The sequence below is a fragment of the Neopsephotus bourkii genome, unplaced genomic scaffold (assembly GCF_033783945.1).
Source record: "Neopsephotus bourkii isolate Nb327-2 ecotype Australia unplaced genomic scaffold, CSIRO-AGI_Nbou_v1 NB_659, whole genome shotgun sequence".
NCBI classification, from domain to species: Eukaryota; Metazoa; Chordata; class Aves; order Psittaciformes; family Psittacidae; genus Neopsephotus; species Neopsephotus bourkii.
In genome coordinates, this window is record NW_026901158.1 from 7,864,938 (window position 1) to 7,892,048 (window position 27,111).

The following is a 27,111-nucleotide window of genomic DNA, read 5'->3' on the forward strand; positions in this document are numbered from 1 at the left end:
TTGCAATGCTCTTCGAGTCACCTCCATAGGTTACATTGCCTTTCTGCTCCTGCTGTAGCTTGCAGGAGAGACAAGCACTATCTCCACTGCTTGGTGTGTCCCTTTGTTCGTGTGACAATGGTCCCCTCCCCTTTGGTGCACACCCCACTGTGCCTCTGCTCTGTTCCCAGCCCTCAATGCCTGTAGAAACTCAAAGAGAAAGTTGCAGCCACTGCTATCACTACACAGGGAAGAGGCTGTAGGGGCATTTTCCCCAAAATGAAATGGTTTTCTCTTTGCACAAACGTTACCTAGTGCCATGATGACTCTTGGAGCTGTTTTGCTTCCATAGGATTGGTGTTTGAGGTGGTGCTGGCTGTCCTGGGAAAAGGCATCACCACCACTACAAGTGCCTGTGTTAAGGGAAGGCAAGCAGGAGGGATGCAGGCAGGCTGGGATTGGATGAGCACCTCTCTTTTAATGCGGGACTTGGGTTAAACTATCAGCAGAACCCACCTGGTCCCTTCTCCATGTGCCAGCACTTGGGGACCATGTGGTGCCACTACAGATGATGCACTCTGCCTTGCCCCTGCCTTCATGTCTGCTTCCCTCGTACTCCCTCATCTGCTATGAAGAAATCAAGTGAGCGGTTATCTCACACAGCAGCTCTTGCTCAGTCACCTCCGGTTGTGTCGTTAGACCCTTCAGATCCGTTCAGGCTCCAAGTGAAGCTCTGGTGTCACCATGCAGGCAGTGATGTGCAGCAGCGGGTGATTGCACTCCAGGCACCGGCATCTTGGCTCAGCTGAGCCTGGTCTAGGGCATTAATTAGGGCTTTTTTTCTTACCCACGTGCATAGTAAAGGCTTTTGAAGGTGGTTCCCTTGGATGTGGGGTGGGAATAGACCCTCTAGTGCTTGTGGTGGTCCTGCAGGAGCCAAACTGTGGTTTTGGGACATACTGGAGTCACATGCAGGGCTGATGCAGAGATGTCCCCAGCAGGGCTCAGGATGCTGTGCCAGTGCAGCACATCTCTCCTGTGTTTATGAAAACCTGTGGTTCAATCCATCCTTAAAACAGTGACGGTCTAGGGCGGGTGGTGTTGTGTGCCCATTACCTGCAGAAAGCCTTCCTTCTCAAGGACATTAATTTCTTTAGCAGGGATTAATAGTTGGACTGTCAAAAACTGGTGCTTGTACCTTTCACAGAGGCTTTTCCCTCCTCATTTATCTGGTCTGTCTCTTGTTGGGTTTTGAGGATCTGGAGTGTGGGGAACAGATTTCTGCAGCTTTCCTCATGCTCTCATTCCTCATGTCTCTACAGCAGCAGCACTCTTGGACCGTCAGCTCTTTCTTCTTCCTTGCATCTTCAAGTGCTCTTTCAAAAGCAAACCCTGTGTCTCTCTTGGGTGAGCCAGGAGCCTCCAGTGAAGTGGCAAAGCTGAAGCTTGTCAGTAGAATCCCAAAGCACTTCCAGAGTGACCTCTTGTGTCTGAACTGAGGGGTGGGATTGGCACTGCTCAACAAAATCTGTGCATCAAGACACCTTGTTCACACCCACCCCTCTTGCAAACACGAAAGTCAAGGAGCTGCTGGAGAGGGGCCAATGGAGGCCACAAGGATGCTCAGGGGTCTGGAGCATCTCTCTGATGAGCAGAGATTGCGGGAGCTTGGCCTGGTTAGTCTGAAGAAGAGCAGCCAGAGAGGGGATCCCATCAATGCAGATCAGTATCTCAAAGGTGGGTGCCAGGAGGATGATGCCAGACTCTTCCCAGTGGTGCCCAATGACAGGATGGGGAGCAATGGCCATAAACTAAAATACAACAAGTGTCACCTCACCGTGAGGGAGAACTTCTTAATGTTGAGGGCTGCAGAGCCCTGGAACAGGCTACGCAGTGGGATTGTGGAGTCTCCGTTTGGGAGACATCCCAACCCCACCATGGCCATGTTCCTGTGTGAGGCTGGTCTGGATGATCTCCAGAGGTCCCATCCAACCCTGACGATGCTGTGATTCATCTCTGTAGGATACACAAGAGTGGCTCTAATGCTTAAAGTCACTTTCCTTCACCTTTTGTTTTAATGATGGCTGCAAACCATCTCTTCCACACCTGGCATTTCTCATTCAAACTGAAATGACCCATTGTGTTGAGCTGCGTATGTGTCATTCCTATAGGATTGGCTTACCATGCAGCAGCCCTATCCACCTTTGCGCTGTTGGCTTCCACCACTGGTCAATGGGAATATCTGCTGACAAATAAAAATGGAATTGAATGAAAAGGAATTGAAAGTCAAAAGGGCCCTGTAATAATTTGAGAGTGCCTGAGGAACCCTGCTGAAGCTCTGGCATTATAAATAAGGGTAATGTACTAGAGACTGAATTGCAATCAAAGCAGCTGTAAGAACGTGAAGCGTGTGCTGGGCTCCTTGAAGGTGCAATGGAGTCAGGTTATGATCTGTAGGCAGTGCAGGCGAATCAATATCCACTCACTGATGTGTTTAGGGACCCTAAAGCCTGTGATTAGAAAAGCTGACGGGACGTGGGGATGGTGCAGAGGGCTTCAGAGCCAGGAGCTGGTTGTCTTAAAGTTGTTACTAGGGGCTGAATACGGCTTTGTTCCTGTCACCCCATCTCCTCTCGTGGACCATGTGGGATGATGCAGCCTGCTGACCTCTTGCTGCATTGCATAATTACATCAACCTAAAATACTCTCTTGAAATAAAAGCCCAAACAAAACCCAGGTTTATGAATAAGGTTGGTGGGAGGACAAGAAGAATCCAAGTGTCCTGGCTGAGTTCACTGTTCCTTACATTAACCGGAGTAAATACAGTGCTGTCATTGGGCCAGCACATGTAATACCAGTTCATGGTACATGACACAGGCTTCCCCAGGAGGGCTGGAGCTCAGTCAGAGGTTGGATAGGGAGGTGTATAGGTTGGCATTGGTGCCTGCTGAAGCTGGGCAGATGCTGAGGGCCACCCTTGGGACAGCAGGTACAATGGCATGGCTCTGATAGCTCGGATGGTGAAATGTGATGGCAGCTCAGTTCTTACCGCATCTATGTGGTCTTTGAGGTGGCCGATCCCAGCAGCGCGCCCAGCACCTGGCTTCTTGCTCGTCTCCTTCCAGGCAGCTTGGGTAAAACCCAAAAGCAGCCAAACCCACTTTATTACAAGTCCCACTTGCCCATTCAGTGTGAGACACACGATGTTGACAGAGATGCATAGAGAGTTCCCCCGCCTCGTCCCATGGACCACCCTGAGACCAAGGCTCCCTGAAGCCCTCCTCCATCCTTCACCATCCTTCAAATACACCATATCCCAATGGACATGCATAGTAGGCACCCCAGGAATGCTCTGCAGGTGCAGGGCTATGTTCCTCACAAACAGGGCCTTGGAAAGGAGATGATCAGAGGCATCTTGTCATTGTTTTTCCCCCCTTCCTAAACTTCTGCGCTTCTGTATTACTTTTTACGACCTGCAGCTGTGTGTGTGTGTTGCCCTGGGGAGCACTGTGGGGAGAGCAGCGGAGGAGATGTAGAAGGGAAGGAACATGTTAAAAGATGGGAATAGGGAGGAAAAAAGCAAACTGAGCTAATGATTGTAATAAAATCCCTACCATATTGCCACCAAAAGACCCAAACCCTTAGAACTGTTAGGGCCTGTTTGACTGCAGAATAGTCCCCTGGGGAGCATGGGGGAAGCCCCATTACTAGAGTCGTTTTGGAGCTAGTCTGCACAGAGCATGGTAATCTATTCCACAGGGAGCAATCCTGTGCTGGCAAGGGCACTGGGGAGAGCTCTCTGTTTATGACTTTCTGCATAAATTTGGTTTATTAGCATAAGTGGTAGCTAGAACTGAGGAATCTATAAACTAACACTTCACCGGAGGTTGGTGCCTCGGGAGAACATTAACTCAGAATAGCCCCTGGTCTAAAAGCAGGAGAAATGGGGCTGCAGGATTAGGGGTGACAAGAAGAGTGCACAATTGTCAGTGCTGGCTTTTTATGCGTGGTGGGAGTGTGTTTCCGAGCTTGTTGGAAGAGGAAATGTAATCACTAAACAGATCTCCAGCTTTGCCAACAGATTAAGACAATGAGTTGTGCAGGTGAGCTGATGGAGTCTGGCTGCGGGGTGCAGGTCCTGCTGGGATGAAGCAGGTGGTGAGGAAAAAAGGAAAAAGGCAGGAGGAAGCTGGAGCTGTGCACTGGAAATTACTCACAGGCTTCTCATCCATCACAGTGAGGATTTGGTTCTTATAGTAAAGGTCTCCAGCTGGTCCCAAGGTCTGAACAGCACTGGGGAGCGGAGAGGAGAGGAAGCATGAGTCGGGTTTGTTTAACCGGGGATGGGAATAACCACGGGGGTTATCCTGCCTGGATAACCATACAGGGATGAACTGCCATAAGTAAAATGGCTTATATTAATAATGACCTTCAGGAATGAAATAAAAATACAATAATTTTGGTAGATTAGTGAGAACAAGCCAATTAAATACAAAACAGGCTTTGTGAAACGCCTTGACAGATAAAGCAGGGCTGCGACCTCCGGAATAACTGATGAATGTTGAAGCATTGCATAAGGTCGGGGGGAGCTAGTGGGTATTTCTAGCCTGGCAGGCTGCCTGGGAGAAGGCAGAGGTGAAAAGGCTATCTCTGCCTTGAGTAAAACAGAGTGGGAGGGGATGGAGAGGAGGGAGGAGGTGGGTAGGGCAGCTAGGAGCCCGAAGGCATTGGCGTAACAATCCTCCAACTTTAATATCTGCTGTTTCATTTTATGTATTCATCATGTCAGCATAATCTGCTTTTATGGGAATCGTCTTGGTTCCCAACCAAATGCATTTAGGCCCTTTTTGCTTTTTAAGTTTGATTGTAATACGAGTTGAAGACTTCAGTGTAATGTTTAGATGGAAGGATTGTAGTGACAGCGAAGGGGAAAATGGAATTAGAGAAGTGGGTGGAAGGGAACTTGCTGTGATTGCTGCTGTCCTGTGTTGGTGACCTTCCGATGGGCATGAGCCCAGCTCAGGGAGCCCCAGGAAGGAGTTTGTTTGAGATTGCTGTTTGATTTCCAAGGAAAACATAGAAATAGTAATTTTATGAGGCTCAGAGCTTGAGGAAGGGCAGGAAAGCAGAAAGGACTGCATGTGCCCTATTCTAATTGAGGCCATCAGGTGATGCTGAGGGATCTTAGTGCTCAGCTGAGCTGCGTGATGGGAGATGAGGGACAGGTGTGGGGCAGGGTGAGCCTGGAGAGCCCATTTCTGGCTGTGCTAGAGGGAAGATGGTTCCTCAGGTCCTCTGCTCTGCTTTGGGATGGAGAAAGGTGCTTGCCTGTGGGCTTTGGATGAAGAGCAGGGGGCTGGCTGGCAGCTATGGGGTGGGAGGACCCTCATTGACCCTTTCCCCCTGTTGGGTGCACTGAGCAGGTAGGAAGATGACATGGCAGTTGTCTCAAGGTCTGTTTGGCTGCTTTACCTGGTGTTTTACTCCTGAAGCTGTGTTTGAACCCTGTCTGAGAACCCCCCATCTGCTAAATGCCACAGTTTTAAATAGCTGTAGACTACAAGTGCTTTTCTATTGCTGCCCGTTTAAAACCTTGGCTGTATCTCATTCTGCTTTGGTGCAGGAATGCCCTTAATTTGTTTCAAAAGCATTTGAAAACCCTGATAACAGGCAATCTTGCTGCAGACTATTGTGTCCTTTCTGATGGACGGGCTATTGCTGCTGTAACTACCGCGTAGATAGTGGAGTGACAATGTGTGTCCAGCCAAACACAGGCTGTATAATATTTATGTCAAGTATATGAGGCCAAAAAACTTCCCTGTGTTTGGATATTGGAGGGTTCAGCAGTTAACAGGGCTTGAAAAGGCTTTTCTATGTTTTGTGAGAAGCAAATCATGATGGAAGGCTCATGGTGGGAGAAGGAAGGTGCAAGTTTCCCTCGATACGGGCTGCAAGGATGACAGAGCAGCCAGGTATTTATAAGTATATGGGAAATGGGACCTGGGTTTGGCAAGTGAACTTTTGTCAGCAATTGCCTCGCTGCTGGGTTTGCTTAAAGTGGTGAAATGAATGTTAAATTGAAGTTTCTACTTTTGGAAGAGACCTTTTGAAAATGAAACAGGCTTATCTTCAGTCTAGGCTGAAATCCAAAAAATTGCCTATATCTCAGAGCTCCCCAGAAATGTTCTCTGTGAGCCACCCTATGCAAAAAATGTGTGTGCAAGGGAAAGAATCTCGAGAAAGATTAACCCTGGAGGTGTCTTTTTTCCCTGCTTCCCTGATATGATGTCTTTTGGTTTAGTAGAGGTGGGGTCCCGGTGGCATCCGCATCAAGTCTCTTCTCTATAACCTCATTTCCTGAGCTCCTTTGGAATGCTGTGCTGCAGGGATGTGTCTGATGAGTGTACAGTCCTGTAAATCATCCCTTATTACAGGTGACTGTCCCTTGGATCAGAATTAAGATGGCTTTGTATAACCACAGTCCTATCTTTTGATGCATCCGTGCTGTTCCCGTGGCACGTTTGCCTCTGCGGAAGAGCTTGCGATAACAATCCCAGCGCTGAGTTAGTGTTTTGCTCCTAAAAGTAGCATTTGTTATGATTTTAGTTAGACAAGGAGATGTTTTTCAGTGCAGACCTTTGAAGTATTGCTGGGAAGATGACTGCAATTAAGCAGCCCTGATGCTCCTCTCATTTTGTTCTTTTAAAACCTTCTGCTTTAGCCTCTTTGGAGGTGAGAGGCACAAGACTCATTTCATTACATTGCTAGGTCTTGTACAAGCTGCTGTCCTGCAGTGTAAGCTGCAGGTCTGGCTTCATTTACAGGGCAGAGCATGCGAGAAACACCTCTCACTACTGATTTGCTCCAGCCAAAGGCTATTTATAATAAAGGAGGGAAGGGATTATTAGGAGCGACCTCATTGCAATGACAGAGATTATGATGGGGAGTTCACATGTCTCCTCTAAAGCCAAACGTGGGCTCTTGATGGACCTTGTGCATGGTCAGGAGTGGTTTAGCTTTGCTCCTTTGAGTGCTCAGATGTGCCCAGAGGTTGGGGATAACGACCCTGCTGTGCTGGGGAGGCAGATAATGAGCACAGCCCTCTCTGGTTGGGTTCAGGTCACACTGCAGCCAGCTCAGGTATGTCAGTGGTGTAATTAGTGAGGTGCTGAATCAGGGAGCCGGCAGTGACGGTGTCACCTTGTCCCTGCTCTCTGCTCTCGGCTGGGCTCTGCGGCAAGGGGGGATCCTGCAGGACCAGGGGATATCTCAGTGAGCAAGGGGTGGTTGGCTCTGATGTAACCCATGAGGGAAAGGCAGGAGCATGCTGCTGGAAAATGTATTGATTTTTTTTGTGATAAGGAAAGTTGTTCCTGAACGACTGGGGGGTTCTTGCTGGGTTAGGATGTGGGCCTGTAGAAGTGGAAGTGTCTGGAGCATCTGCATGGCAGCTCATGAGCCAGAGCACCCAAGGGTCTGCTTAGAACCCAGACTGATTTGGGTTGGAAGGGACCTTAAAGCTCATCCAATTCCAACCCCTGCCACAGGCAGGGACCCCTTCCACTGGAGCAGCTTGCTCCAAGCCCCTGTGTCCAACCTGGCCTTGAACACTGCCAGGGATGGGGCAGCCACAGCTTCTCTGGGCACCCTGTGCCAGCGCCTCAGCACCCTCACAGGGAAGAGCTTCTGCCTAAGAGCTCAGCTCAGTCTCCCCTCGGGCAGGTTCAAGCCATTCCCCTTGGCCTGTCCCTACAGGCCCTTGTCCCAAGCCCCTCTCCAGCTTTCCTGCAGCCCCTTTAGGCACTGGAGCTGCTCTAAGGTTTCCCCTTCAGGAGCCTTCTCTTCTCCAGGCTGCCCCAGCCCAGCTCTCTCAGCCTGGGTCCAGAGCAGAGCTGCTCCAGCCCTTGCAGCATCTCCGTAGCCTCCTCTGGACTTGCTCTAGCAGTCAGGCTTGGAGCTTCATGCTCTGGAAGGTGTGAGCACAGCCTCAGCTGGGTTATTCCTTCCTTCATCCCCACTGGGATGTGCTTTTGCCAAGCTAGTTTCAGCAAAATGGAATGCAACATAGCACCAGTGCTCTTTTGTGTCTGCTTTGCCTGCTGGTGGACATGCCCTGTCCTCCAAGATGACCAAGGTGTGAAGGAGAACCTTGTGTCTGGTCCAGCCATGGTGCCAGGGGAACTGAGCTTGTGCTGTTAGTCTTCATGGAGCAAGCACACCATTCAGGCTGCAGGCCATGGTCCATTATAGCTGCTTGCCCTTCCCAAACAGGGAGGGAGTTGAGTTTGGTTCTCCCACCAAAGCAGCTGATCGCTAAGCCTGGTGACTACAGGGCCTTGACTTGCTTCCCATTGCTTATATTGCAAATGGGAAAACAAACACAACAAAAGAGGTGGTGCAAGGAGAAATATTTTGGCTCTTTTCTCACTGGTATTTTTTGCCTGGCTTTGATTTGCCTGTCAAACTGCCAGAGCAGAGCTTTGCAGGGATGCATTCAAACCTTGATGGGCAGCTCTGGAGCTGTCAGCGCCCCTGCCTGCGTCTGCTGCTGCCTGGCCAAGACGGGAGCTGCAGCTGAGGATGGAGCTGCTGGCTCTGCCTGTGCCGGAGGCTGTGGATCTGGGGATGGCTTTTGGGGTTCCCTCACCCTGAATTACTCATGTGGTGCCCTAGGTCGGGGGAAGCTGCTGCAGTGGATGTGTGTTGGGATGCTGTAATCCCAGAACCCAGGGTGCTTATGCTGTGAATCAGGGTTGGGTGGGACGTGAAACTAGCAGGCAACTGCAGGAGAAGATGGATAGATGTGCAACCCCAAGGTCATAGAATTATAGAATGGTTTAGGTTGGAAAGGACTTAAAATTCCTCCAGCTCCAACCCCTGCCACAGGCAGAGACCCCTTCCACTAGAGCAGCTTGCTCCAAGCCCCTGTGTCCATCCTGGCCTTGAGCACTGCCAGGGATGGGGCAGCCACAGCTTCTCTGGGCACCCTGTGCCAGCGCCTCAGCACCCTCACAGGGAAGAGCTTCTTCCTTCTCTCCAACCTGAACTTACTCTGTTTCAGTTTAAACCCATCACCCCTTGTCCTATCCCTACAGCCCTGGATGAAGAGTCCCTCTCTGGCATTACTTCAGACACTGGAAGCTGCTCTGAGGTCTCCACGCAGTTTCTCTTCTCCAGGCTGAAGGTCTTTCTCCAGGTCAATAGATATTTGTCAAGGTGGTCCCCTTTTCTCACTGGTGCTCATTACTCTGTGCTGGGAATGTCCCTATTACATATGGCTGCAGCGTTACATCACGACCTGGAAGAAGGTTTCACTTGTAAATGCCAGAAGAAGAATGATGTCTGTGTTTTGGCTCGCCTGTCACCAAGTGTCTTCCCTGTGCCAAGCAGCAAACCTCCCTTGCGCTTGGCTGCAGATCTCTAGGAGCTTCTTCTAGCCTTTTTCCTATAGGAGATTAAAGACATCTCATGCACTTGTGTACTGTAGCTGTCTTTCTTACCTGGAAATCAGAAGGCACTTTGTAGCCTCCTTTTATTGAGGAAGCCAGCTGTTAATGTTCATATATGGGGGAAATAGCAATCAGAGGGCAAAAAGCAGTGCTTAAACTCATCCTGTAGATCAGAAGCAGTACTAGGGGTAAGACTCAAAAGTTCTGATTTCCAGGACCGCTAAGAACACTGCTTTTGGCATCATGGATAAAACTGATCCTCTGTTGCATGGACTTGGGGTTATGGTTGGAATTGATGATCTTAAAGGTCTTTTCCATCCTGGCTGATTGTATGATTCTATGTTTGTCCCTGCAGAGATGTCGGGGACCGTGGCTGACATCTCGCTGGTGCACTGGAAGCAGCAGTGGCTGGAGAACGGCACCCTGTACTTCCATGTCTCCATGAGCAGCGCTGAGCAGCTCTCCAGGGCCACCCCCCCGAGCCTGCAGGAGCCTTCTGAGATTGTGGAGGAGCAGCTGCACATTCTGCATATCTCGGTCATGGTGAGTGAAAGCTGCCAATGGCATCGGAGGGGACAGAGGGCCCTCTGGGAGGGGATGGTGGTTGGCAACCGGGGTGTGATGGGAAGGCAGTGAGAAGGAGCAAGGTGATGAGTTTGGTTTGCAAATGTCCATGTCCCATCTTGGTTGGGCCTTCAGAGAGGAAGAGTTGTGCTTGAATGGGCTGGGGGAAAAAGAGTGGTTGGTCTTTTCATAATGAAGCATGACAACAGACTAGAGAAGAAGCTGTGGGGAAAGTGATGAGGAAGCTTGTGGTGGTTCCATCACTGCTGGCAACTGGGGAGGTGGGCCAGGGGAGTATTTCCGCTTGTTTGTGCCTTTAGGCATGTGTAAAGGCAAGATTTTGAGCTTGGTCATTTCTTTCTGAAGCTGAGTTTTACCTGTCGAGTGAATATGGGCTGTCGCATGATCCTTCTCTTGCAAAGGATGAGCTTGACCTGAAAGTGAAATGATGGTCTAGATGCTTTGAATATCTCCATTTCAGGTGTTTGTGACCATTATTAATAGATCATGTATGTGCTCTGTTGCCTTATAATGTTTATTTCAGTATGTTATGAGGTGGCTGATATGGTTATGAGTGTGTTATGAGCTGGTGATGTATTTGGATCCGGTCTGTCATTCCTCTGTGCTTTAGAGGAATCCATCTGTGAAATGGGACTAAATGTATCATCCCTTAACTGCCATTGAGATAAGCTGTCCTGTCAATAAAAGAAATAAAGAAGTTAGGCTTGTAGATCCTGTGTAGATGCAGGTTATCTGTTTGGCTAAGGGAATTCTTCCGTTGTATTAGGATCCCATTGCAACCACCCTCTGGAAAAGGTGAACCTGAACAGATTCTCTTGGTACCTGTGTGTCATCTCCATGATTTCTGTCCTGTTGGGAGAAGGAGCAGAGGTGGTGGCTGTGCAATGCCTTTGATTTTGCTTTTGAACAAGTGTCTATTTGGTTTGTACAGCTTAAATCTGATTTCTTCTTGAGTGTCTTAGCCCTTGGCAGTGGAGCATTAGGTTGGGCACTGAGTACATGGCAACAGGAGAAAGGCTTTGCATTAAGGCTGTAGGGCAAGATAAGATGCAATATGATAGCAGGATGGCAGAAGGGATAGGAATCAGGGACTGCAGCTTGCTTAGTTGGATAGGGAACATTTTTACATCCTACTAATCATGTCGATGTGATGGAGTGCTGGGCAGGAAAGGGTAAAACTGATGTACTTGGAAAATGAGCCTGAGAAAACAAGTGAGAGACAGAGCAAGGAATGAACAAATCCCAAGTGTGGGGTATGAAAACCTTGATTCCTGGTATGAGGACGGGGTTGTTTGGCTGTTGTGGGCAATCCTGAGCCATGGGGAAGTGGCCCGTGGCTTTGGGGGAGAGCCTGGCTATGGGATAACTGCAGTTGCTTTGAAATGCAGATTTTCTTTGGTAGGGATCGACTCCGTCCTGGTCCCTTGCTGAAGCTGCTCTTTCTAAGAAAGCAACATGATGATTGTAATGGATTGATGCTTTGGAGAAAGTTTCTTAGAGAGATTCTTGCCCGGAGCCTCCATCCTCTGCACCATGGAGCACAGGAGCAGCAATGCTGGTGGAGGGGAGCTGAAGGCATCACTGTGCCTGTCACAGCAGCAGTATCTGTGCACTGTCCTCCTGGGTTAGCTGGTGAAGATGTTTTGCCACATCTCCTAGCACAAGAGCATCCGTGGCTTTGTTGTGAGAGTCAACTCCTGCCCTTCTGCATTAGCAGGGGAAAGGCAGGTGGGAAACAGCCACAATTCGACTCCCTTTATCAATCCTGATACTCCTCGCAATAGAAGCCAAGGTCGCAGGCAGGGATATGGGTCTGGGACGCGGTCTGGGCTGCACACGTGTACTGAGGGAGGCAGAAGCTCTTCCCTGGGTCAGGATTGCAGCACAGACTTGAAACCTTGCCCAGGTTTTTTCTGAAGATTCATTAACTTTTCGAGTGAAACCGAGCGGACCCGAGCCAAGCTCTGAGTTACTAACGCAAGATAAATGTGTGCTTTGTTGGATCCTTTCCCCCAAGACCATATGGAGTTCTGTAGCTGAAGTAGAATGGGGTGAAAGTCTTTGTTTCTTGGTGAAACATTTCCTCCAAGTCCCTGGGCTCTTTTTGGGATGCTTTCCCATGCCTTTACTTCCCCCTGAGACCAACATCCTCTGTCACTGAAGCCCTCCTCCTTCCCCTGCAGCAGGTTCACTCATTGTGGTGTGTTCAGCACCTTCTGGATCCCAGCGTGGGGACAGTGTGGTCCCCCCCATCCCATTGTATCCCATCCTCCCCTTTGCCCATACTCCTTCTCCTGCCTTAAGATGCAGCTGTGCATCCCCATGTCCTCCTTCCCGGCTTCCTAAATACTTTTCCTTTTGCTTCCTACCATAAAGCCTCATATCTGTGTGCTCTCAATAGACTAAAACACCATTCCTGGAGCATCAGCCCACCCGAGTGCTGCCTTGGCATTCAGAGTCTGTGTGTCCTGTTCATCATCAGCCCAGCATCTCGCTGCAGGGGACAGGAGGAGACATAGGAAAGTGCTTGCTTCCATCTCCTTTAAGTGGCTGTAACGCTCACTTCTACCTGTCTGCTCATCCTTGGGCTGAGTTATGAGGCTAGGGAAGGTTTGCCTGGGGGATCCCGCTAATCCCTTGCTTAGGGAGTACCCAGCAAAGCTTTATTGGACAGTGAGACATGGCCAAGCTGAGCTCCCTCTGATGGGAGCATTGTTTTGGGCTTCTGTAGATGTCTATGACTTGGCTGGTAGAACCTGCTGTGCCTCTGAAGCCAAGAACCCCCCTGCATTGTGTGGGGGCTCAGGGAGGGATGTAAATCCTGGGTTTACTCCTTATTCAGGTGGTTCTGGCTGGTGTGCCTGGCTTTCTGCTTTGGGGTTTGCTTTCAGTGCAGCAGGAACGGGGCCATCGGTGCCCATAACCCTGTGTCCCTGAGGCCATCTACCCCCACAACAGCCCTCTTCACACCTCCCTTCCCAAGCTCAAGGGCATCTTTAGCAGCAAAATAATCCTTGATTTTTATTGTATTTTCCTTTGCTCACTGTTTTTTCTTAATCTCTCCCCAATGAGACATAACATTAATTACTGCAGTTAAAGGGAATTCAGCCTCCATTACTCTCTGCCACCCCTTTCCTATCAGCTTAAAGCATCTGAAATTTGTCTCCCGAATGAAAAGAAAGGAAAAAAAGGGAAAATGCGCAAAAATGCAAATGTTGGGTTTTATTTATTTACCTTTTTTTGTGTGTGTGTGCATGTCAAGTAGAAAGGAATCAATATTTTTGTCATTACGCCTGTTGTGTTTTCCCCCCCATAATCTTAGCTGTCACTTGGGTTTAATTGTGTTGTTTCCTCTTGTGTGGAAGTAAATCTTATCTGTTTGGGATTAAAATTCAATGAAGGTCACAGCAGCTTGAAAACTTACCAGGCTGCAGCAATTAATGTTCATTTGGCTTTGATAAATTGGAATGTTCCCCACAATAGGACTGGAGTGGATTTCAGAAGCAATAATTCTTCCATTAACTCAATGATTCCCTGCATGATAGAGCGTCCTGTCACTGCTCTGTTTGTCATCTGTCACTTCAAGGATCTGGGCATATGCCTGATATGATTTATCATGATTATTGGGGCTGCTTGTGTCAAAACACTTTAAGCTGCTAATTATTCCAGCCTTGTAAATGGCTGGATTTAACAGAACATAAGAGATATTTATTTTTCTGTTGTTTCCCCACCATCTTGTGTCCCTGTTATAATTATTGCTCTGCAGCACAGTAAATTCAGACCTGGAGCCATGTCCAGCAGTGATTTCTATAGATGAAGGCTCATTTTCCATGCTCTGGGAGGTGGAGGGATGGGGTTGGGTAGGAACAGGCATGTTTGATCTCTGCATTGACCCAGCTCACAGACATTTGGTAGGGGCATTGTGCCCTATGGCTCCTCCAGTGCCTGGGATGCAGGGTTGGGAAGAGGATGCAAAGCCTCATCCAATCCTGCTGGCCAAAGGATGGGTTTTCCTTCCTTAAGCCTGTGTGAGTGATGCTGGTAAAGCCTTGGCCGTTTGGAGCTGGGACCATTCCTGCACAGTGTGGAAACAAGTGATGCTCTGCCTCCATCTCCAGCAGAAATAAGTTGGGCTTCTTTGAGGACAGTAACAAGCAGAAGCCTTGTTTCATCCTGTGCCATCACCCTGCAAGGGAGCATTTCGGTGTCTGGAATAAAAGGTTGCTAGACCTCATCAGGCTGGCTTTTTTAAATGTTACTATTTTTTTATTTCTAATGCCTACTTTCTGCTGCCTGGTGCCAGGAACAGGCAAGTTTGCTGCTTTCTAGGTCTCCCAGCAGGTTTTTTTAGCTCTTATTTGGACAAGTTTCCTTTTCACTCCTTGTTCTTATGCATCCCCATGTTTCCCTAACGATCAGCCGTTGGTGCTGTGCTCTGCCAGCCTCTGAGCTGGGTATAAAGTGTGCTGTTAAATGCTTCACTCTGATTTAGCATCCTGCTCTGAAGTGGAGCTGGGGAGGACTCCTGTGGCCCCAGTGCATGGTGCAGGTGAGTCCTGGTGAGCAGGTTTCTGGGGCACATCTCCTGCTTCTTCAGCACTGCAGGAAGGTCCAAGTGCAAGTGAGGTTTTCACAGTGCAAGTGAGGTTCTGAGCTGCTGCCACCTCCTTTCTGAAGTTGCCATCCAGCAAGAGCCATAGAAAATGCGTTAATTTCCCCTTTTCACCCCCTTTTTTTCTCTATTACTATTATCTGTGACCCATATCACAACTCTCACTCCTTCCATGCTCCACTGCCTGTGTTTCCCTAGTGACACTGTGTCTCATCAGGCTCTTTGCTTGCAGCTTGGCTACATGAAGCATCATGTGTGGTGCCATTGTGCTTGTCCTGTGCAATTGTTGGGGTGCAATGGCAGCCGGACCCCAATGGGATGAGCCCCTTTGCTGCCCTGAACACAGCATCCATCCAGCATGTTGGACAGGGTGGTGAGGTCTTCTCCAAACAGATGCGCAAGCCCAATTGCCTTTCCATCTGCCGGTGCTGGCAGGAGTTGCTCACCATCCCGTAGATGGGTATAACATCATAGCAGTGCAATTTGGCTTATCCTGTTCTATGATCCTGGTGTGTACACGAGAGAGAGGATGCTAAAACCCCTTGCAAAACTGGGTTGATTCCGATCCTCCCCAGCAAGCAGCTCTTTGAGGGATAGCGCCAGGTCCCACGGGCTTAAGACACATCTGGTTTTGGCCTCCTTTAGCTCTGGCATTGCCCTCTGCTTGGCCATCATATGAGTGAGGTCTCATTTTCCTACCCAGCAGTATTTTCATGGAGTGGTTTGGGTTGGAAGAGACCTTAAAGCTCATTTAGTTCCAACCCCCTGCCATGGGCAGGGACACCTTCTACTGGATCAGCTTGCTCCAAGTCCCTTTGCCCACCCTAGCCTTGAACATTGCCAGGGATGGGGCAGCCGCATGATTTTAGCCTCCTTGGTGCAAAACCTCCCAGTGGATTTAGTTCCATACCGACCTTGTGCTCGCAGTTGATGTCTTGCTTGTCATGCTGATGGCAGCATCGGAGCTCCTGTCAGCCAGCTCAGATGGGGAAAAAACCCATGGTGTAACATGAGTAATGAGGTAGTGAAGAAGGCACAACATCTGTGTCATCATTCCTGCACCAGGAGGTCAACCAGATTCATAAAGCATGCACTTGCAGCTTCTGTGATGTTTAGGAATTAATTAAGGTAGGGAAGGAATTGCTGCTGCAGCAGATTTCCTTATCCGAAAGGTATTAAAAAGCTAAATTGATCTCCAATTAGCTGGTTCTATTAAAATGCAAAACCCAAAAGAAAAGCCCTCAACCTCCAGGAGCCGGGTTCAGCGTGTCCGTGTGTGAGAATCACATCCCTTCTCCTCACATGTGGGGAGAGGAGGAGGAGGCACCCACCCCAATGTGCAGCTGGACCAAGCATCCCCGGATGCCTGTGAGGAGGATGGCAGCCGCAGGCTCTGCGCTGATGGCAGATGGAGGGTTAGTACCTTGCCTGGAGCAGTGTCCCAGTCTGCTGGTAGCAGCCCTGAGCTGCTTTGGGGTGGCCAGAGAGGCTGGTGGGACCTTTGCTGGGTGTAGTGGTCCAAGATAGTGCTGCTGAGCACTTGTAGGCTATTGAATGGGGCACTTGCACCCCATTGATTTCAGGACTGGAGCTCAGCACAGTTGGAAGCTGAATGTCACCCTGGTAACCTCTACCTTGGACGCTGATGACGTTGTGGATGCGCACTTGAACCGGTGTGGGGAGTGGGTCTTCTGATGGGTGAAGCTAGGAGCAAGCCTCCCGCTCGTCTCATCCTGATGCTCTTTCCCAAGATGGGGACATTCTTTGGCTTCATGTTTAATCTCCATAACATATCATTAGCTGACTTCAGGCAGATTGGGAGAAGCAGCCTCTTCCATTCAGCCTCCCCCTGTGCTCTCCTTCATTGCAGAGAGATGTAAACCAGGGACTAAATGTAGTTAACACTGTGCTCTTGTATTCAGGGAATTCATTTTGGGGGGATTTGTCTTTAAAGTGTCACTTTTGTGACAATGACACCTGTTAAGTTAATAATTTTTCACTAATCTCTGTTTTCTACCTTAGCTCCTGTGAATACATTAGGCACTTTATAGCTTTCTATCTAGCACATTTCCCCCCCACTGTGTTCAGCTATGGAACTGGAGTGCTTGATTTGCATCTCTGATAAAGCAGGCCTGAATAAATACTCCTAGTTCATCCGAGCTGAGCAGCAAACTAACTTTCTTGTCATCCCCAGAGCAATCAAAGCTGGTACTGGGGGGAAAGCAGCCACAGGAAGTGTTTGGGAGGGGTTTGCCTTTTGCAGATGGCATTGAACACGTGGGAATGATCTGAAGACAGAGAATTCCTAACCTGAATGTGCTGAGAAAAGAGGAGGGATGGGGGAAAAAGTAAGCACTCACGTTGGAAAGGTGGTTGGTGTAGTTGTAGTGCTAGAGCTGGAAGGGGGATGCTGAACTCATAGAATGGTTTGGTTTGGAATGGACCTTAAGATCATACAGCTCCAACCCCCTGCCATGGGCAGGGACTTCTCACACTAGGCCACCCATTGTTCAGCTTGGCCTTGAACACTGCCAGGGATGGGGCAGCCACAGCTTCTCTGGGCAATCAAGGCCTCACCACCCTCACAGTAAAGAACTTCCTTGTCTCCAACCTGACCTTCCCCTGTTTCAGTTTGAACCCATCACCCCTTGTTCTATCACTGCAGTCCCTGATGAAGAGTCCCTCTACCAGCATCCCTGTAGCCCCCTTCAGACACTGGAAGCTGCTCTGAGGTCTCCACACAGCTTCTCTTCTCCAGGCTGAACAGCCCCAACTTTCTCAGCTTGTTCCAGGGGTGATGAGGAGATGGAGAACACCACCAAAGGAAGGTTTAGGAATGGGGTGAGGAGCGTTGGAGCAGTGTCAGCTCCTGGCTCGAGGTGGGACACGCACCAGGCATCATGCATGTCTGCCTGTGCCCCCATGGTGGGTCCCATTGCTGCTGCTGATGGCGAGCTGTGTATTTTTATCACCAAGAGCAGGGACTTTGCCAATTTCAGATTCTTGTCTTGATCTTGTTCCCTTCCTTCCTCCTCCTCACTCTTCCCCTTCCCACCATCTGTCTGGGAGGAATACTCGTGCATCTAGAGCGCCGCGGGGCGTAGCTGGAAGCTTGACCTTTTCTCCATGCTTTTTCTCTCAGCATGGGCTGAAGCAGATGGAAAAGCCAGTCTTTGGTGGGGTAGCTCTGCCTTGGTTTGCAGAGTGGAGAGGAAGGAGCATCCTTGTCCTGTGTGGGTTGAGTCTCACTGAGCTGCTGGGCTCCTAGAGAGAGCTATTCCATGCGGGAGCCCTGTGCTAATCCTGTGTGTAAAGTGCGGGGAGCATTTGATCCATACCTTTTGAAACACTGATGCAGACACAGAAATGCTTTGAAGCTACCAGACTGAATCTAGTCGCTTTAAACTGCTACATATGGTGTTAGAATTGTTAATCTAGGAGAATTCCTGTGGATGGTGACACCCGTGAATGGGTGATGGCTGGCTCCAAGGTAATCCCTTATGATGGGGAGTGTGTTCTTAGGCTGTGCACCTCGCACCGCCTGCCCTGGTATGCTCTTCAGTAGAGTGATGGGGATGCTGTCAGGATGATGGGAATGCTGTCCCATTGCCTGGGAGGCTGTGCTGCGACACAGCAGGAATGCCTGACACACTCTTTATATCCCTGGAGAAATAGGATCTTCTCCAGGTTTCTGTTTGTACAACACAGGCTTTGACCCTGGGGATGCAGGAGCATGATGCTCTTTACCCTGGGGTTTGCTTTCCTGTTTCAGCTCTAAGGGAGAGCCTATGGGCTAGAACGCTCGATTGGTCTTTTAGCAAGGAGTGAAATGTCTTACTTTCCCCATCGCATCTCGTGTCATCTGCAGATCTTGCTTCTCTCAGTCATTATTCGTGTTTGAATGCGAGTTAGAAATGTTTGCATCAGTTAAAACGTTGGTATCAGGTTTTGGCTCGTATGAAGATGAACTGGGGTGAACCTGGTGCAGAATAGCTGAAAGATTTGTGAAAGATTTCACATTAAAGCACTAGGAAAGACTGCGTTTTCATTTGGTTGGCAAATCCCAAGGCTGGGAGTGTTAATGATAGGATGAAATGCAATATCATACTTGTCCCCAAAAATATGATGCTTGCTTTCAGTTTGGGCTCTTTTTTTTCCCCCCTTTCCATTTAAAAATAAATTGGGCTTAGTTTCACAAGGCAACACTGTGCTGTGAAAAGGCAGAGTGTTTTTTGTTCAGGGAAGTGTCAGAATGAAATGTTTCTACTCTTCAACACTTTCCATATCCTCCCCAAAACCACTTACGCTTTAGTTTCAGCTGATGGGAAACTGTCGGAGCAGATAAACCATTCCCTGGAAAGCCTTGCCAAGCTCTTTGGGGAGGAATTGCACCTAAACCAGTTGAGATGTGGTGCTGGGGAAGGGATGGGGGTCTGATGATCACCCAGCCCTGGTGTGGGGATGCTCAGATACCAGCATGAAACAGGGGGAAGTGGCTCATGACTATGTGGTTTTCTCTGATGATCATAAGGCTGTTAATACAGCAGAGGACTCTCTACGTGTATGTCTGGATCTTGCTGCTGGAGGAAGTTGGGCAAAATTCCCACTGGCTTAATTGGGAGCAACATCAGGCCAAGCGTGGTTATTTTTACCTGTCACTGCTCCCACTCTGCCTCTTCCCTCCCGCCTCCATCCCCACGGACAAGAGGGATCGAGCTCTGTGCCAGCCTTGGAAAGGTCTCTGCTAGCTCCCTGCAGCAGCAAGGGAAAAGGGGGGATGTGGGCAAGTAATTGTGCTTATTTTTAAAATCCAATTATCTAAAACTGCAGGAAAATAATTATTTTTGCAGGGAGCTGCTCAGACCGGTTGGGCTCTGCCCTGGTGGGAGCTCCCCAGGGCTGCCTGGATTCGTTATGGAAGTGGCTGGAGAGGGAGCAAGCAGGAGCATCAGCCCCGGCTCTGCTGGGAAATACTCATCTTGCAGGGGTTTGGCACTTTAATCCTTGTATTGCTCTTTATCCAGCAGGGAAATGGATTGTTTTCCCTTCTAGCCTCCTCCTCTGTGGCTCCTCAGGGCAGAGGAGCACACTTATTTATTCAAGGCCAGGTTGGACGGGGCTTGGAGCAGCCTATGGAAGGGGTCCCTGCCCGTGGCAGGGGGTTGGAACTGGATGAGCTTCAAGGTCCCTTCCAACAGAAATCATTCTGGGATTCTATGACCTTTTATTTTGGGATGTTGAGGCAAGAAGCCTGCCTGCAGGAAGATGGCAGCAGAGCTGGTGGATGCTTTAGCAACATCAGGTATCTCCATTTCCCTTCCCAGGGGTTTATCTGGTTACAAGTTCATTGCCAGCTTGCCTTAGGCAAGCTTAAGCTCTCCTGCTGGCCTGGGCATGGTTTTCCTCATTGCACCAAGCACGAGCTGGGGGTGAAACCAAGGCGGTGACAGCAGCAGTTGCTGAGGGAGCAGAGCCCAGCCCTGGTGTTGAATTTGCTGCTGCCTTTGCAAATGATGGGGGCTTTGGGGAGCATTGTTCTGCAGGGGTCTGTTTAAGGGGGTGGGTTTATTAAGGTACATCAGCAGCGTGACATTGCAGTGGGGGGATTGACTGAATGGAGGGCACTGGTTAATGCCCCAAAGGCAGTTTCTCAGTACCATTAAGCTGCAGGTTTCACTTGGCCTCTCCCGTAGATCCATCATTATTCACACCAGCAGTGGGCCTGTCGGATTCCCTCTGCCACAGAAATTAATGATTCGAGATTGCTGGCAAACTGATGTCCTGGGATGCAGCTTGGCCAGGCTGGGGTTGACTGAGTGAGGTACCAGGGGCTTGATCCCACGCTGCATCCTTAGGATGGCAAAGGCAGGGAAGCTGCTTCTCCCATTGTCCTTCCTCATGGTGGGGGTTTGCTGTTTGTGGCTGTTTAAACCCTGTGTCTACACCTTCTCAGGACCCTGTGGGTTCAGGCACATCCACAACCCCCTTGGAGAATGGTCCTTCGGCTGTGTTCAGCCCCATGTGGCTGAGAGATGATGGATATTGGGGTGCTGCTTCAGTGAGTGCTGTGGGGATGATGTGCTTCCAGCCAGCCGTGGTGTGGGAATAGGTAAGGAAGAGGCTCACTTACAAACAGCAAACAAAGGCAATGATAGCTGCCAGGCTCTTGGAAACAAACAGAAATGAGACAACAGCTCCAGGTATGTCAAGCGATCACTTGAACTGGTGCCAGGGATTCCTCTCGCCCCGCAGGATCCAGCTAACAAGCTGTGAGATGCTCTCAGCTGTAGCCCAGGATTCAGTTCTCAAGTAAGGTATGTACCCTAAGGCTGAGGTTAGGGGAAGGGATGTGGATGTGGCTGTGCCCTCCCTCGCTGGGGAAGAGTGTAAGCTGCCAGGGAAAGCTTTTCTGCCCATTCCATGTGCCCTGAAAGAGGCTGTTGCTGTCACTGCCTGCAGCTCCTGGGGCTTGGGGTGGCACAGTCAGCTTGTCACTGGTCCTGCTCCACACCGAACACCTTGAGTATCAGTTGCCTGGGTGTGCTGCTTGGGCTGAGTCCCTCTTTGAGGGCTACCTTGGCTTTGTCTCAGGCCTGCATTGGATTCACCCTTTCCCAGATCCAGCTGGGATGCTCGTGGCTTGTGCTGGGATGAATGATGAATGCAGCTGGAGCATGAAGCTGTTTTCAGTCCTCCTCTCTGTACTTGAACCACCTCTGCCATGCAGCCCGGCTCATCCTCTGGATGTCTGGGGGTCAAGGGGAGGAGGAGTCATCAGCCAGATTGTTCCTGTAGCTGCTGCTTAGCACTGGGAATTGGGGAATAGCTTTGCAAAGCAGAGGAGCGAAGTGACCTGATCTCTCTCCCCGCTCAACCCTGTGCTCTGTGGAAGGGAGGGATGAACTGGGCTGTTTGCTGCCTTGTGTTTCCCCTGCGCTGGGGAGGTGAGGTTTGTGTGAGCATTTTGACAGCTATGGGCAGATCGTTTCCAGCCAGCCTTAGCCTATTGACTGCTTTGGATCTGCCTGCTGCATTCCCTGTATAACCCACCCTGGGCCCCCGAGCCCTGCCTAGCTGCCAGCCCCAGCAGAGCCTTCCCTGAGGGGTTCTGAGGATGAGCTGCTCCCCATGGTGTGGAAATACCTTTCCCCAGCTGAGATGGGTTGAGGTAACGCATTGACCTGGAAGGATGTGTGTCCTGCCAGTGTGCATCTCGACTGGCTTGGGCTGTGTGGCTGGTCCTGCCTTAGATGGAGATGACTCACACTGGCTTTGAGGCACTTGTGTTCCATGGGGCACTGATACCAAGATCCTGGCTTTGTTAACCGAACAGATCTTCATGCAGGGAGCACTCTGTATATGTGAGCATGCTGCTCTGCTCCTAGGGGTGCTCAAGCTGTCCAGGCATTGCACAGGGTAGGTGAACGTGTAAAGGTTCATGGTGCTGTGCTTGCCAGATGATGCACGATAATGGCAAAAGCAGCTTTAATGATAAAGTCTTGTGCTGCAGATCTCTTTGCCAACCAGTTTTAAAGTGATTACACTTCACCTGACCATGGCCTTGCCTATTTGGGTTGCCTGTGCTCAGGTAGCCCCTGGGCTTGGGGAGTTGGGGTTGTCCATTTGCTCTCATGATTGTCTCCCTCTTTTCTTCTCCCTTGAAAAAGGGATAATGAGGCATTGGAGTCATCCTTCTCCATTGAAAAAGAGGCAATTGGACATCAGAGTCATCCTGTCCTTGCTGAGGAGCCACTGCTCTGGCTGTGATGGTTTCACCCTCTGTACCCTCTGGCTGCTGGTGAGCTCCTTCCCACTGCAGCACCCTCAAGGAGAGAGCAGTCCCCTCCTGTGGAAGACAGGGAGGAGAGGATGCTTCCCACCACCCTGCCTTTATGGATCATGGCACTGTGGCAAAATCCCTCTATTCCACTCCTGTGTTCCCAAGCCTGCCAGCAGAGCTGTGCTCCCAGCTGCAGTTATCTCTATGGGTTCACTGGGGTGGGTGCAATGCCTCTTTGGGAGGTGAGATCCTGCTTGTGGGGCTCTGCACAGCAGCCGTGGGGTGCAGGAGGGTCCTGTGCTGGCCGGAGCATGTGGGGAGGGTGATGGGCACTAATCAAAGCAATGGTCCCAGGTTGTGTCCACTCATCTCCTGCCACAGCTCCATCCCCTCTGCTCAGCCATGCTTCCCTTAGCTAAACAAGTACGGTGGCTGTTTTACTTTCCTTTTTAAATAGCCACTTCTCACTGTTTTTCCTGCTCTTCTCCGAGGCGGGCAGGTTGGCAGGGGGAGGCAGCCTTCGGCCAAGCTCTCCATCACATGTCCCTTGTTTTTTGTGTGTTATTTTTTCCCCAGCGCTGCCCTTGCCAAGGGAAGGACATTGTAGAGCCGCTGAGACTGGCAGGGGCTGTAATGCTGCCTGCCAATAACCTCCATCTCTGAAAAGGCTTAGGAAATCCAAGCTCTAAATTAGCTCCCAAACCTCCTCCTTCCCTTTCTCTGGCTGGAGCACCCTGCAGAGCAAGCCTGAGCTCCCTTTTTGTCACTGGGCTCTGCCTTTGCTGCGGTGCTGGGGGGGCTTTGCCTGGAGAGCACTATGTGATGCTCCCGTAGGAATGCCTTGACATGGTGTAGCTTAAGGGAAGCTGGAACACCCTGGGGAGAGGTGTGGAGGCAAGCTTCTGGCATCCCTTTTCTCAGCCATCCCATCCCCTTGCCCAGTTCCCTTCCAATGTATCTGCTTGGCAAGTATTGGGTTTCTCAGCTGTGATGCTGGGAGTGGAAGCACAGAGCTGATGGATGGCCACTAAAAGCCTCCCTATGGAGGCAGGAGGTGCAGCCTGCGCTTGCCCTAAGGATGCTGCTGAGAGCAGCCAAGGTCATGGCATCGCTGGCGGCACACATGGCCGGGACATCTGGGATGAGGTGAAGCTGGATCAGCAGAGCAGGAGGCATGCTGGCTGTGTATGTGTTAGAGCAGGGGACAACCTGTGCTGTGTCCAGCTGTCCCCCCACTCCCAGCACCTCATTTCTGCCCTTGCCAGGTCAGTCAGTGAAGGCAGAGGCTGTTTTTGCTGTGCTGTGAGGTGGGATGCAGCTCAGCATTCCTGCTCTCTGTGTCCATGTGCTCTGTGAGCAGCAATGCTGCAGGGCAGCTCTTTACCCAGGGCCCTTGGGGAGGTTTGGGGGAGCTTTGCCTGGCGGTGCTGCTGTGTTTTGGCATGGCTGTGTCGTGGGGCTTCATCTTTTGCTTCTGCTGTCTCCTCTCTTGGGATAGAAATGGAAAGGGCTCAGCTTTGCTGTTTTTCCTGGAAAGCCAGGCTTCAGCTCTAAAAGCCTGATGGCTCAGCACCCCCACTGGCACTCCAGCCTTCAGCACCGAATACAAAGTGTTCTTTAAATGGCTCCAACAACTCTCCGTAGGTAGCTTTTGGTTCTCAGGTGCTGTAAACAGCGTGCAGGCATTACATCTGATCCACTCTCCTGACCCCAAACCATCCCAGAAAGGGCTCCTTCACCTCCCCCTTGTGCTTTAGGGCTCTTGGCATCCAGGGTGAAGGAGGCAGTTCCTCCCTGGAGGGCTGACCATTCACCAGGGCACGATGCTGCTGTGAGCATCGCTCCTTCTTCAGGCCCTCAGAGGTGGGAGCTCTGCAGAGCAGCCTCGGGCATGAAGTCTGCCCGCTTCATCCTCACATTGGGTCCCTTGGGATATAGAGGAAAATAACACTTCCAGAGGCACAGAACTTGGGGTTTGTGGTTTATTTTTCCTAGAGGCTCTGTAAAGCTCCTTCTCTCTCCCCCCCTCCCCGTGCTCTGCAGTCAGCTCTGGAGCAGAAGTGATCTTTTCTGCCAATGCAATGATTAGCCTTTCTGCTAATGACCCACGAACAGTGTCCAAAATAAATGAGCCCAACCTGCTCATCTTATTAGCCAAATGATTGCAAAGAAGGGGGAAATGTCTGCAGAAAGCGCTTAGGCAGCTGGAATTGGGAAGCGTGGTGGAGTCATTGCTCGAAGGATGGAGAGGAGCCATATGTCTTCAAAGAGCTGGAGCTCTTCTGTTACCAGGGTGGTTCCACTCACCCCATGCTCCCCCTTTTGCAAGGTGACCCTGTGGGGCTGGAGCTATGTGGGTGCCTGGGGGGGGTGAAGCTGGGGATGGGCAGATCATTCTCTCTTCTCTCTTCCTTGTCTTGCTTTATGGCTTCCCATATCCTTTAGATGACAGGCAGCAGCGCAGGGATGTTGGTCAGGAGAGCAGCTAATGTGGCAACCAGTACTTGGTTATTAAGGAGTTGTTCTTGTGTCCTTCAGGCTCTTCCCACTGCACTTGGCAAGGTCGTGGAGCATCCTTGTTTCACATGGGGGAGGGATGAGGAGCAAAAAAAGGAATAGGTATAGAGGAACAGGGGGGGTTCTGCAGGGAAGGGAGGTGAAAGGAGGCTCTTGCAATTATGGTGGTGCTCAAGCGAAACGAGCTCACTTGGGAAGGGATCTCAAGTGTTGTGTAAATGTAGTAGGGAAACAGGAAAGGAAGGGAGATACATCATGAAGAGGGTGAATACATGGAGAAGCTGGGGGGACTGTGTGTGACAGCCCCCTGATTTGGGAAACCATTGACCTCTGTGGGGCAAAGTTGGTTTGAAAGATGGGTTGTCTCCCTGGTTGCTGGTCCTTTGTCTTGGTAGGTCTCTTGCCATCTAAAAGGAAGGTGATAGTGGTGTGGCCATCCGGGGGGGCTGAGGCTGAAGGCTGAGACGAGCCCTGAATTCATAACCCTGCAGCCTTGAAGCTGTATCACATCAGAGGATGTGTGCGAGTCTTGTCTCTTATTTGATAGTGAAGCAGAACGTCCTTGTTCCTCTTGTCCTCCTGAGTCAGGGCAACTGCAGACCTGGATCACAATGCATGAAGCCTTAAAAACTGCTGGGAAGGAGGAGGAAGAGGAGGTCATCCTCCTTCCAGCACCCAACGTGTGGGCCATATGCTTCCTTGGCCTTCTCCATAGCACAGCCAATGGAACTCCTGCTTGTTCAGCATCGCAACTCACTGGGTACCGTCAGCCCCTTTGGCATTGCCTGGTGTCCCACTGGGCAAATGCAGAGAGATGATGTATGACTGAAACCAATTCATGCATGTTATGTCTTTGTGTCTATATATATATATATGAAATATAAACTTCACACAGTTATATATGTATTTTTTACTGAGCTGGCATCCGGTGTAATGTACAGAGATAGGAAGCATGACTTCCTTATCTTTTAATTTAGCTACATTCATATATAGCTAGTTCTTTGCTCATCTCCGTTTTCTACAGGCTTAAATTGTGCCTTGGACTTCTTTCCTTAGTGGGGGAATTGCTAATTGTATGGTTTTGTTCAGAGCAGTTTCAGGTTGAAATGATTCTCTCTGCTGGAAAACATCCTGACAGTGCAAACATGAGAAAGTGGAACACGAAGTGGATAAGCAAATGGCCCTGGTTATCTCTGCAGTGCCTCATTGCACTGAACCTCCCTGGAGAGCTGCCTTCAGTCCCCAGGGGTTGGAGCGTGGTGAGACACCGTGTGTGAACTCATCTGCATGCCCCAGGGCCCTGCTGGTTTTTCACTGTCATCCTCTCAAACGAGTTTTTCAGGTTAAAGCTGAAGGGGCTTGGCCGTGGAAGGTGTGTTGTGACTGCAGGGTGGGTTTTGTTATGCTGTTTCAAGGGGGCGTGTTGGTTTTGCTGTCTTGGAGTTGCTTTTTAAGACCCCAAGGTTTCTACATGTGCTGCCCTGTTGATGGCACTGGTGTCGGTTGGGATGCCCCAGGGAGCACTGCCGTTATTGAGGGCTTGGCAGGATGAGGATTGCTTCTCCAGGGGATCTCTGGAGTGGAAGGGGTTTGGAGAGGTCAGTAAATCCATCTCTGTGCCCTTGGGCAGGATCAATAACCCTTTGTCACTGATGATGGATGCTTCTCTATCGTGTTCTGCAAGACTCCCCTAGCGCCGCAGGCGGTTGTGTTGTTCTAGCCTGTGTGCTCTGGTGCAGATTTGGGCTTGGATCATGGCTGACCCAGGAAGAAGCAACCTCACAACCCCCAAAACACATTTCCCGTCTTCCAGCCCAACTTTACAGCAGCCTGGTAGTACAAATATCTGTTTACAATGCTGGGACCGGTGGTTTGAAGCCATTGATGGAAATCCTTTTCCTGTCAGTGTTTCCTCTGAGAACTTACCCTTGAGTGGCAAGGGTACCTTGCTCCTGGTGGCAAGCAGGGATGCAGGCTGGCATCCTCCCATGGCCTTAGTTTTGCCTGCAGCTCCTTAGGCAGAGCTTGCAGGCACATGTGAATGCGTGGATGGGTGCTGCTGTGTTTTAAGCTGTCCATTGAAAAATGGGACATCCTGTGCCACGTCCATTCCTCTTGCTCCAGCCTGTCCTGCAGGGACTGGGAGGTAATGGAGAACTCCAGTGCTTGCTGAGGCCTCAGCACCCAGG

At 50.2% G+C, this 27,111-nt stretch overlaps 2 protein-coding genes across 4 annotated transcripts in view; one reads left to right on the forward strand and one right to left on the reverse strand.

The window, feature by feature from the left end:
* TRIM32 (tripartite motif containing 32) overlaps window positions 1–27,111 on the reverse strand; it is a 477,288-nt gene that overhangs the window by 296,621 nt on the left and 153,556 nt on the right. The window lies entirely within an intron of this gene.
* The window catches only part of ASTN2 (astrotactin 2), a 327,690-nt gene that overhangs the window by 42,981 nt on the left and 257,598 nt on the right, over window positions 1–27,111 (forward strand). The window contains exons 1-2 of one of the 2 annotated variants that reach the window (XM_061352932.1): window positions 1,560–1,716; window positions 9,784–9,971. In XM_061352932.1, the coding sequence (XP_061208916.1) occupies window positions 1,584–1,716; window positions 9,784–9,971 (321 nt within the window). In that variant the 5' untranslated portion in view covers window positions 1,560–1,583. Of the gene's footprint in view, window positions 1–1,559; window positions 1,717–9,783; window positions 9,972–27,111 lie in introns of those variants that run through there. The other variant, XM_061352931.1, reaches the window with a different exon arrangement.